This window comes from Aquarana catesbeiana, linkage group LG02 (genome assembly GCF_042186555.1).
Source record: "Aquarana catesbeiana isolate 2022-GZ linkage group LG02, ASM4218655v1, whole genome shotgun sequence".
Taxonomy (NCBI): domain Eukaryota; kingdom Metazoa; phylum Chordata; class Amphibia; order Anura; family Ranidae; genus Aquarana; species Aquarana catesbeiana.
This window is the reverse complement of record NC_133325.1, coordinates 488,066,292-488,078,765: the sequence shown is the minus strand read 5'-3', so window position 1 is coordinate 488,078,765 and position 12,474 is coordinate 488,066,292. Positions and strand designations below refer to the sequence as shown.

Sequence of the window (12,474 nt, the reverse complement as noted above, 5' to 3'; positions counted from 1 at the left end):
TTCCCTGGGTATGCACACCTGCTGCAGCCATTATAAAGGGGGTCCCACTCACCTTGTTGACATTATTCTATTCTATGTCTAGGAAAACATGCAGATGTGTTTATAGTGATGGTGGGTGGCTGGCTAACCACAATTCCCAAATAGACTGTAATAGAAATTAGAACTATGGCAAAGAGATATCGTTGTTGGATTACGGCAGTAGTCTCCAAACTTTCTAAACAAAGGGCCAGTTTACTGTCCTTCAAACTTTAGGGGGGCAGACTGTGGCTAGTGGGAGTAGAAAATGACCTGGTTTCAGTGGGAGTGAACAGCTCCCCAAATTTGGTATTAGGGGGAGAAATAGTGCCCTATCATTAGTGTCAGTGGGAGGAATAGAGCGGCAGTAACTATGGCCTATTGCTGCTGACAGTGGGGGGAATAATGCCCCACTGGATTATGGCATATAAGAAACCAGTGCGTGATTTAGCCCAGTGTTTTTCAACACCAGTCCTCAAGGACATGTTTTCAGTATTTCCGTCAGATAAAACAGCTGTGGTAATTACTAAGGCAGTGAAACTGATCAAATCACCTGTGAAAAATAATGGAGATCCTGAAAACATGACCTGTTGGGGCGCCTTGAGGACTGGAGTTGAGAAACACTGACTTAACCCACCAACTTCCATCCACAAGTAAATGTTAGTTTTGGATGAACTAGCTGAAACTGAAAGTGCATACTGATACATTTCAAAAGCTAATATAGATGCTGAAAAATAGATGCATCAGCTAGTTAACAGTTTCAATCGCAACATTAACATTTCCTAAAATTTTAAACCTAAATCTTCCTTAACTGCTGAGTGGCGGCAAATGTGAGGGACCTTCAACAACCCCATGTAGGTACGGAGGCCAACAGAGGCTCTTGCAATAAGCTTCTAAATGGCAGCTGAATTTCACATTTATACTGTTTGCAAAGCAATTTTCAGGCGGTTTACACCAGCTTCACCAGCTTTTGATGGCAAAATCAACAGTTCATAACAAAGCAACAAAACTACAGTTGATTGGTTGACTTCATCTATTTGCTTGTTTTTTGCAATGGGTAGCTAGTTGAAATTGGATAAATGTTTGAAAATTGTTGTGTTTATGGCCAGGTATGTTTAGAAGTTATGGAAGCTCCTAGAATAGGGTTGGGGTTTGTTTTAGGCACAAAATATGCAATTTAGAAAATTTAAAAAGGTGATACTCCATTTAATAGGCTTGAATTCAGTGCTACCGGTGCTAACACTGCATCATACTGCCAATGGTCTTAACAGGGTCAAGGGGTTCTCATTTTTAAATTCAGTTCAGGCCAATTAACAGAAAAGTGTTAAAACAACAATGTTAGTGGAGAAAACATAGTGTGATGTTTGTAGTCACAAATATTCCTTGCACATGAGATACTGTGAGGGGACTCCTGTGAGCAGACTCAGAGACATGCACATAGTATTACAGGCAGAACTTTGATCAGGCGCATGAGTACGCCCACAATCAATGTTGGCGCCAAAAGGCCTGTTTAAAGGATGCCTTGATCCAGTATCAGTGCTGACTGGTCTTCAGCTGTATCTTGTGCCCTGCTTTTGTCCTGTGTATGACTTTCGTTTCTGACCTGGCTTGTCCCTGACTTGATCCTGAATTCTGGCTATACTTCTGCTCACACATTCCTGACCCCAACTCTGCTTACAACTTGGATCCTGCCTATGCTTCTGTACCTCCCTGCCTGCCTACTGCTGACCTCGGTTACTCCTGTGACCCGGCTTCTGTCTTTGATTTGGCTCTATGTTACTACCGAGTGCCTTCCCTGGCTGCCATCTGCATCTGCTCCAACAAATGCTGTGTGTTCCTGGCCTCAAGCACGTTGGGAGCCTCCTTAACTTGTGTTGCACGTGGAGTTCCTCTTTAACCTTGGCTGGTCCATCCCGCAAAGTTTCCATTTCTGACCCAATGTCCTGTCAGACCTCCTGAGACTGCATCTCCAGCCATCAAGTCTTGCTATCAACATCTACCAGAACTCGTGCTCCTCTTGTCCCTTGGCACTATCTGTTTCACTCTCAAAGGGGTCTGGGCTGAAGATACAAGAGGGGCCAACCTCGCCATTTCAGTCTCCTATCAGGTGCAAGACAGAAACTAAGCAACATAGATTATATACATGGGCTGTGATTCAAAAAGGTCTAAATAATATTTATCAGAGTGTGTTTATTAAGAACTATCGGAAAAGCTTCAAGACAAACAATCATATTCAGATCTGCAGTTGGAGATATGTTTGGAAATGTAATGTAATTAATATGGAGGAAGATAAACTTTTTTTTCAGTAGGCCTCCTGTATGCGGGTGCCTAAACCCAAGCAACACATATTGCAGTGTTTTTCACCAGCCTGGAAAAACCAGGTGCTGCATTCAGCTTCCCACAGATATGAATGGTTGTGTGCAGCTGTACTCTGGTATATGCTGGTGCTATCATAAAAATGAATATAGCATGTGGATGTATGCAAAAAATGTGTACATTTCTGCTTTTTGTTACACTAACTTTTATTGAGCACCAGCTTCTACTCGATTATATCCATACGATCATCCATTCATGTCTATCAACTGTTATACGTAGCACCTGGGCTTTCTGGGCTGGGGAATTTGTGTTGCATGGGCTCAGGCACCCATGTGCAAGAGGCCTTAGATACACACTGGTAAAAAGCCCAACTTCATTAATTCAGTTTTATAGACAACTGCAAGTATGCATAAGATTTAAAAAGTGATCTACAAATGCAGTGAAAGCCTTTACATTTTTTCCACAGCATTCCCCCTTTGCATGTCCATGCAGTACAGGCCTAACTCTGATACCAACAAGAGGTCTGGGTACTCATCTACTAATGTAGTTGAGAGAGCAGTGTCTTGACCAGGTGGCCTGTATCAGCCATTAGCCATCCAAGCACAGACAACGCTACTGCACAAAGGGGTTTCGCTGGGTACTTTGCAGAACATGCTAAATCTATTGCAGTCCTAGAGTTTACTGGATAATTGCTCATATTCTTCAAAATGTATCATCTTTAAAATTACCTCTCCAATGCACGCCCCCCCCCACCCCCACCCCAACCCCACACATACACACACACACAATTGCAAGATACATTTTCACAAATGAATCCAATGAAGAACACATATACAGTATTTTACTGAACTGCAGAATTACAGTGACTATAGTAATTTTAGCAGGGAAACAGGGCATGGTTTACTCACTATTCTGAGCTTCATGTTGAGAACTCAAGTGCTGCTGTTGTTGAGATTTCTTGTAAGCACCTTCTGCTGCTTTCAGTGCTTGTTGGAAGAACTTTTCTGCATCAGAGATGGTTGTAGCTTCCTCTTCCGCCAGGAGGATATAAGCTGTGGCACAGCTGTAAGACAACCATTTTTTACAGCGGGAAAATGATATACGCACTGTTGTAAATTGTTACTGAATTCAAATGCAGCGGTTATAGATTTTATTTTTTAGACAACAAGTTAATGAACTAAAGACAACATGAAAGAAAACAATAACAGCTACTCTGTTGATTGGACATAGATTCAATACTGCACATTTTCTTTAAAAAACAAATTTCAGCTAGCTTCTACACCATTCGGCCCCTGTTCACACCGATGAGATTTGTCCTGCGATTTGACAGTTCCAAATTGCATGACAAGTCGCACCCCATTATCGGCAATGGGACTCATGTCGCAGCGACTTTGATAAAGGTTCCTGCACAACTTTTTGCCAATTTCATTTGCGACTTGTATAGACTCCTGTGGTATGAAGTCACAAGCCGCAATGAAATTGGCAGTGCAGATCGCACTAATGGGCGACTTCCAAATTGGGCTAAAGTAGTGGGGCTACTGCTTACCAGGTTTCCAAACATGAAAACTAAAGCTGCCCAAAGATGGATGGAAATCCAACCAGTTCAGCAGAGACAGGCTGAATTTTGATCCATCTATGGGCATTCATATGATAACAGTGAATATCTTTCAAAACATCAATAATCAATATCAGTATCACCTGGGATGATACTCTCCAATGTTATAATTGTTGGACACCACTTCTCCATAATACTAAAATTCTAACAATGGTGGTCTTTAACCACTTCAGCCCCGGAAGGATTTACCCCCTTCCTGACCAGAGCACTTTTGCAATACGGCACTGCGTCGCTTTAACTGATAATTGCGCGGTCATGCGACGTTGCACCCAAACAAAATTGGCATCCTTTTTTCCCACAAATAGAGCTTTCTTTTGGTGGTATTTGATCACCTCTGCGGTTTTTATTTTTTGCGCTATAAACAAAAAAAAGAGCGACAATTTTGAAAAGAAAAGCAGTATTTTTTACTTTTTGCTATAATAAATATCCCCCAAAAATATATAAAAAAAACTAATTTCTTTCTCAGTTTAGGCCGATATGTTTTCTTCTACATATTTTTGTTTAAAAAAAAAAAAATCGCAATAAGTGTATATTGATTGGTTTGCACAAAAGTTATAGCGTTTTAAAAACGCCGCAATCTGCAATTTTTATGGTGAATGCGATATTATGGCGGTCACATCGGACACTTTTGACACTATTTTGGGGCCATTGTCATGTATACAGCGGTCAATGCTATAAAAATGCACTGATTACAGTGTAAATAACACTGGCAGGGAAGGGGTTAAACACTAGGGGGCAATCAAGGAGTTAAGTGTGTCCTAGGGAGTGATTCTAACTGTAGGGGGGATTGTCTCACTAGAACATGACAGAGATCACTGCTCCCAATGACAAGGAGCAGTAGCTCTGTCATGTTGCTAGGCAGAACAGGGAAATGTCTTGTTTAAATAGGCATCTCCCCGTTGTGCCGCTCAATGACATGATCGCAGGCCCCCGGCGGACATAGAGTCCGTGGGACCCTCGGGCTCACTCACGGAGTACGCGGCGCGCGCCCACTATGCCGCGATTTAAAGGGGACGTACCTGTACGCCCATTCGCCCAGCAGTGCCATTATCGTGTGCTGGTCGACAAGGGGTTAAATATGCCATTGAAAGCATTTTGTTATATCTCTTCACTAAGTGCAAAAAAAAAAAAAATATATATATATATAGTGGGTAGTTAGTTAATTATTTATTACAGGTACTTGTATAGCGCCGTCAATTTACACAGCGCTTTACACACACACACATATTATATATATATATATATATATTACATTCACATATCAGTCCCTGCCCTCAAGGAGCTTACACTCTAAGGTCCCTAACTCAACAGTCATACATACATACTGTATATACTAGGGCCAATTTAGAGATGACCCAATTAACCTACTAGGATGTCTTTGGAGTGTGGGAGGAAACTGGAGTACTAGAGGAAACCCACGCATGCAAAGGGAGAACATTCAAACTCAACGCAGGATGTGCAGTGGTTGAGATTCGAATTACAAAATGTAGAATTTATGTACTTGTGACCTTTAAGGTATTAAATAGAGGTCAACTGTGTATGAGATATATAGATATAGATATATACACATATACATACATACACACACGCCTTAAAAAAGTATTGACATTTTCCACATATCATACAATCAAAAACGTAAATGTTTTTTATTGGTACTTTATGTGATAGACCAACACAAAGTGGCACATAATTGTGAAGTGGAAGGAAAATGATAAATGGGTTTCAAAATTTTTTACAAGTAAATATCTGAAAAGTGTGGCGTGCATTTGTATTCGGGCCCCTATTACTCTGATACCCCTAACTAAAATCTAGTGCAACCAATTGCCTTCAGAAGTCACCTAATTAGTAAATAGAGTCCACCTGTGTGGAATTTAATCTCAGTATAAATACAGTTGTTCTGTGAAGCCCTCAGAGGTTTGTTAGAGAACCATAGTGAACAAACAGCATCATAAAGTCCAGGGAACACATTAGACAGGTCAGGGATAAAGTTGTTGAGAAGCTTAAAGCAGGGTTAGGTTACAAAAAAAATTCCAAGCTTTGAACATCTGACAGAGCACTGTTTTCAATACATCATCTGAAAATGGAAAGAGTATGGCACAACTGCAAACCTACCAAGTCATGGCCAACCACCTAAACTGACAGGCCAGACACGGAGGCCCATGGTAACTCTGGAGGAGCTGCAGAGATCCACAGCTCAGGTGGGAGAATATGTCCACAGGACAACTATTATTTGGCAATTCCACAAATCTGGCCTTTATGGAAGCCATTGTTGAAAGAAAGCCATAAGAAGTCCTGTTTGCAGTTTGCGAAAAGCCATGTGGGGGAAGAAGGTGCGCTGGTCAGATGAGACCCAAATTGAATTTTTTGGCCTAAAAGCAACACGAACACTAAAAACACTAAAAATTAACACTGAACATCACCCTGAACACACCATCCCCACCCTGAAACGTTGTGGCGGCATCATGTTGTGGGGATTACTTCCTTCAGCAGGGACAGGGAAGCTGGTCAGAGTTGATGGGAAAATGGATGGAGCCGAATACAGGGCAGTCTTAAAAGAAAACCTGTTTTAGTCTGCATAAGACTGGAGCGGAGGTTCGCCTTCCAACAGGACAACGGCCCTAAACATACAGCCAGAGCTGCAATGGAATGGTTTAGATTAAAGCTTACTCATGTGTCAGAATGGCCCAGTCAAAGTCCAGACCTAAATCCAATTGAGAATCTGTGGCAAGACTTGAAAATTGCTGTTCAGACGCTCTCCATCCAATCTGAAAGAGCTTGAGCTGTTTTGAAAAGAAGAATGAGCAAAAATGTCACTCTAGATGTGCAAAGCTGGCAGAGACATCCCCAAAAAGACTTGCAGCTGTAAGGTGGTTCTACAAAGTATTGGCTTGGGTGGGGGGGCTGAATACAAAAGCGCTTTTCAGATATTTGTAAAAAATAAAAAATTAAAAGAAACATTTATCATTTTCCTTCCACTTCACAATTATGTGCCACTTTGTGTTGGTCTTTCACATAAAATCCCAATAAAATACATTTACATCTTTGGTTGTAACATAACAAAATGTGGAAAATTTAATTAACTTAATTTAATTTATTTCAAGGCACTGTAAAAAGTTTAGTTAGAATCTTATTAAAATGTATAGATCATGAAATATCATAAGAGGCTGACATGATTCGAAAAGACACCTTATCAACATTCCTCCATCACCCCATAATACCATCATACTATTCCACAATCGAAAACATGATCTTTCACTGGTGGTGGGTTGAGCTTGACGCCTTTTGTAGTCATATAGTTTGGTTGACAACAGACACCTAGTTCAACCAGTAAAAATAAAAAATAAATTGAAAACCTCCATATTCCCACAATTGATCCAGAGGAAAGCAAAAAACCCTATGAAGCTTGGTCCACTTTGGCTCTAGAAGGGGAAAAAAAATTTCCTGGACCCAACAGGAGGCATCAGATATTCCCTGGATCATCAGACTCTGATGTTATTGTCTATAAATGTTAATATCCCGTCTATTCCACATTTTAACAGATTACTGTGAAGAACTCTTTCCGCATGTGGAGGTTAAATCTATTTTCCTTTGCTTCCTTTTCTTTCTCTTGCCCTCTGTAATGCCCTGAAATTGAAAGACATTCTGCAGTGTTATTTTAAACAGCGTTATCAGGAAGTGTGTTGGAATTACAAAACACCTCCCCCTATGTTATGAAGATGAGGCAATGTTTTGTAGTCTTAACACACTTCCTAGGCCAACAACACTGTTCTTCATAGATAAAGTAGAGGGAGTGAGCATTAAATACATTGAGGAATGATTGGGAACAACTCTGATTGGTTCCTAGTTGTTAGCGGTTTTTGGCCTCCGGGTCTGGCAGCTAGTGGCTGTACAGTGTAGTTTGCTAGCTGTCATAGTGTAAACCGTTTCCACAGAATGGGGCATCCTAAAGAGGAAGTAATGATGCAGATTGGGTGGGGGAAGTGGTTAATTACTTACTCATTGGATGCTTCTAAAGCGTGATAAGCAGCTTTTACTCTCGACTGAGGACTTCTTTCTCTCCAAGCTTTCTGCATAACTAGAAAATAAACAAAATAAAAAAATATTCTTAATACTACATGGATAAATCAGGCGTTCCTTTCAAACATGGTTGTTGTGTTCTACATATATATTTTCCTTCACAGAGGAGGAGTTCCCTCAGAATACAATAGCACAGCAGGAAGGATTCCTCCATTCTCCTCGTTTGTGTGGATGGAGGAAACCTCCTCTTCTGGGGTCCCCCACTGGTGCTCTTGGCTCCTCCTCACGCGTGTGCCACCATAGCAAGCCGTTTGCTACAGAGGCGCACACGCGGGCTTGCTCCGTCTATAGACGCACACAGTGCGGTTTGGCTCCACCCCCGCTTCCTGTCTCAATGGCTACTACTGCTGCCTCTGTGTCCTTTGAGGTGAAAGAGAGAGACACCAGCGCCGGAACAGATGGGATCGTTGCTGGATTGGGAGAGGCCTCAAATAAGTATAAGGGGAGGCGATACAAATACTGGGACATGTTTTACTTTAATGCAGGGAATGCATTAAGATAAAAAATATTCTGCTTTTACAACCGCTTTAGGTTTGGGTTTATATTCTATCAACATTTTAGTTGTACAGGAAAGCTTCTTGTTTTTATGTTACAGAGAGGTTTGTTGCAGACTGTATTCAGAAGTTTTACGGCAAATGAGATTTATATTTCCACCTAGCAGCATTAGGGTCATTGTTTGAATCCCAACCATGACACTACCTGCCTGGAGTTTGCCTGTTCTACTTGTGCATGTGTGGGTTTTTCTCCAGGTACTCTGGTTTCTTCTCACGATCCAAAGACATGCTGGTTAAGTGTTTTAAGTTAATTGGCTCCTGTCTAAATTTCCTTAGTATGTCTGTGTATGTATGAATGTGGGACCTTAGATTGTAAGCTCCTTGAGGGCAGCGACTGATATGAATATACAGTGTGTGTGTATATATATATATATTTATATTACACACACACATATACATATACACACAGTATATACACACACAAACTATACAATACATTTCCCTGCATCGGTCATATATCATATATGAAATCACTTATAGCTTTTCTTTTTGATTTGCAGAATAAATCTTCCTGAAACCCTTGTGTGGAAAATATTTGAGTTTTCCTGCAGAGACAAAATATTAGTCTTGGCTTCACATGGGAGACAATATACTCTTTTGGAGCAACACTGACACATTCCTCCTATGTAACAAGTCACCCTCTAGCTGAAAGCTAGCGTTTCCTGGACTTGACAAATGAACTCATAATTTAACAATACCCAGGTAAATGGAATTATGTGCTCAATGATTGATTATGCAAATAAAAGAAATAAACGAACACTAGCCAAAGTCAAGGCATTCTCTCACATATATAAGAATCTCAATCATCTGTTTATATACAGCCTCCAGAGCTATAAAAAGCTTTGTGTAATAGAAAATGTATAAAGGTGACAGATGCCGTATGCAGCACGTTTTTTAATAAATTCCTTCATCTTCTGTTTACAGCAAACTGGCAGACTTCTCAATTTACCACTGCATTTGTGAGCACGTGCAAGGCCTTTGAAAAGTAAATGTAAGATTGTAGCATATTAAAGAGGTTCTTCATCTTAAGCAACAAGAGAGCTTAGAAAAATTAAGGTACAGCTTACCTGATTGGCTCCTACTGTCGCTTCGCCCTTTCCCAGCAGCAGTTACATTATATACCAAATCAAACTGAGGACATACACTAGTTTGTGTATGTTACCCCCAGCATAACATTGGATAGAAATGCAGTTAACTAAGCCTATATATGAAAGCGACAAATAGGGAATTGGAGTCTGAAAAATATAAGATTCTGGCAGGTGATCCACTCAATAGCTGACCACCTCATAGAACATAGCAGAAAACATGTAGAGCTGGAGCTTATGACATACTGTAACTATTACTGTAGCTAATAATACATTTTATCTGTACAGAGATAAAACTGCAGGTGTACCGGTAGATGTTTAACATAAACCAGACATTCATTAGTGTCTGTTGAAATCTCAGCAGTGCAATGTGGCACATTGTGTTAAGTTAGCCTATCAATACGAATAGGCTGCCAATGCACTGCAGCTCAGGGAAAATGGACATGCACCTTTTTCCCAACACAGTGCTGAACACCACATATGCTGTATGTTCTGTGCTTTAGTGCATTGTATTGCCATTCAAATTGTAGTTTAGACAACCCATGACTTGAATGGGTTAGGCTTTTGCTTTATCTCCTAAAACAGGGGGTGCCTAACCAGTGGCCCGCTGAGCCCTCTGATGTGCCCCCCAACCTCCTGCTCTAGGAGGGCAGGTCCGCAAGCCCAGATCGCGGGTTGCTAACCCACCATCCCAGAGCATCAGCGTTGTAAATGGAGCTGGCGGAAAAGGAAGAGCAGCATAAGAGACTGCGGAGCAGAGCAGCATAAACCGATGCTTCCTGTATAGTGCTGGCTTCTGTCATGGGTGGAGTGATATCAAATGCACTCAGCCTGGGACAGCAACAACCGGCGATACCTGAATGGAAGACTTAGGTCAGTTTAATACTAAAATCACAGTGTATGAATGAGCATATCTGTTCTGCAGTGGTTACTGGGCTGCTTTCAAACTGATCTGCAGATGCAGAAAGTGCACCACACCTGCAGGATACAATAGAAGTATATGGCAAAGTGCAGCTAACCCACAGGAAAGCCACAGGTGCGGGTAAAACGCAGCGCATCAATGTGAAAGCAGCCTTAGGCCCTTTTCACACAACCAATTCGGATGGGGCTCACCTGTACGTTTTTCAGGCGGACCCAATCGGATGTTTCATTTACCTCTATGGAGCGTCAGATGTAAACAAACTTGTGTCTGTTTACAACCGCCTACCTCCAATCAGAGGGCCCATAGAGTACAGGGGGCTGTGTCCGCTCTGCATATGCGGAATGGACACGAACCGGTCATCCGCCGGCTCCACTCATTGTGGCCCATGACCAGTTACCAGGTCACTTAAGTGGCCCTCCCTCTTCAAAAGGTTGGGCACCCCTGTTCTAAAACATCTTCTGGCATTCTACAAATTCTTGTGAATTGCTTGGTTATGTAAGTAAAGTCTACAAAAACAACATTACCAGCATCAGATGGCCGTAACGTATCTGTATCACAAGTGAAAAATGTCTGATGATCCTGTGCTGACAAATTCATGTCATAATACGTTAATGGTTCCTTTCCAGTTACCGATGTGTACCTGTACAACAAAAGAAGAAATATAATATGGCACAGTAACAAACAAATGGAAGTGCATTTTTTGCAAAGTTCTAGGCAAAAAACAAAACAAAAATGGAGATCTGTAGTCATTAATATGTCATCATGTTTTTTTTTTTTTTAAATGTGGCCAGCAACCTCCTGCTCTAGGATGGCATGTCGGCAAGCCCAGATCGCGGTGTCTTAACTCACCATCCCAGAGTATCAGCTTTGTGAATGAAGCCCGCAGTAGAGGAAGCAAGAGGTTGCGGAGCAGAGCCACATAAGTCGATGCTTCCTGTATAGTGCTGGCTCCTGTCATGGGCGGAGTGATACCAAGTGCACTCTGTCTGGGACAGTAACAGTTGGCGATACCTGAATGGAAGACTGTTATTAAAGGTAAGTTTAACCACTTGCCGCCTGTCATATAGCAAAATGATGGAAGCAAAGGACAACAGAGCCGATCAGGATAATAGGATCAGGATAACAGAGCCGGCGCGCAGTGCGGCGATCAAAGATCCTGTGTGTCAGTCTGACACACCGCAACTCCGATCAAGGTATGAAGCCTCTGATAGAGGCTTCTTACACATGATCAGCTGTGACCAATCACAGCTTGGTCACCTTTTGATGGGGGCTGTGGTGATAATCAATGTGCTTTGAATGCACCAGTAATCGGCTTTCCTCGATTCACGCTGACAGGGAGAGCCGATCGGCGACTCTCCCTGTCAGAGGGGGGTCTGTGCTGAAAATCAGCACATTATCACCACAGCCCCCATCAAAAGGTGCCCAACAGCTGCCAATCAGTGCCCATCACCTGCCAGCTGGTCAGTGAACCATCAGTGATGCCTGTCAGTGCCCCATCAAAGTGACAATCAGTGCCACTCAGTAATGCCTGTCAGTAGCTCCACATCAGTGCTGCCTATCCAGTGCCACCTATCAGTGCCCATCCTTCAGTGCCCATCAGTACCATCAATGCCACCTATGAGTGCCGTCAGTGCTACCCATCAGTGCTGCCTATCAGTGCCCATCAGTTTTTTTTTCAAAATTGTCAGTCTTTTTTGGTTTATAGTGCAAAAATGTAAAACCGCAGAGGTGATTAAATACCACCAAAAGAAAGCTCTATTTGTGGGTAGAAAATTATAAAAATTTAGTTTGGGTACAGTGTTGCATGACCGCGCAATTGTCATTCAAATTGCGACAGTGCTGAAAGCTAAAAATTGTCCTGGGCAGGAAGGGGGGGAAGTGCCTGGTATT

At 41.9% G+C, this 12,474-nt stretch overlaps 1 protein-coding gene across 5 annotated transcripts in view; it reads right to left on the bottom strand.

Moving 5' to 3' along the window:
• The window catches only part of ST7L (suppression of tumorigenicity 7 like), a 289,595-nt gene that overhangs the window by 147,944 nt on the left and 129,177 nt on the right, over positions 1–12,474 (bottom strand). For all 5 annotated transcript variants that reach the window (XM_073615725.1, XM_073615728.1, XM_073615727.1 and 2 more), the window contains 3 exons: positions 11,109–11,224; positions 7,943–8,021; positions 3,240–3,394 (listed from right to left, as the gene is read on the bottom strand). In XM_073615725.1, coding sequence (XP_073471826.1) covers positions 3,240–3,394; positions 7,943–8,021; positions 11,109–11,224 — 350 coding nt within the window. The remainder of the gene's footprint in view (positions 1–3,239; positions 3,395–7,942; positions 8,022–11,108; positions 11,225–12,474) is intronic.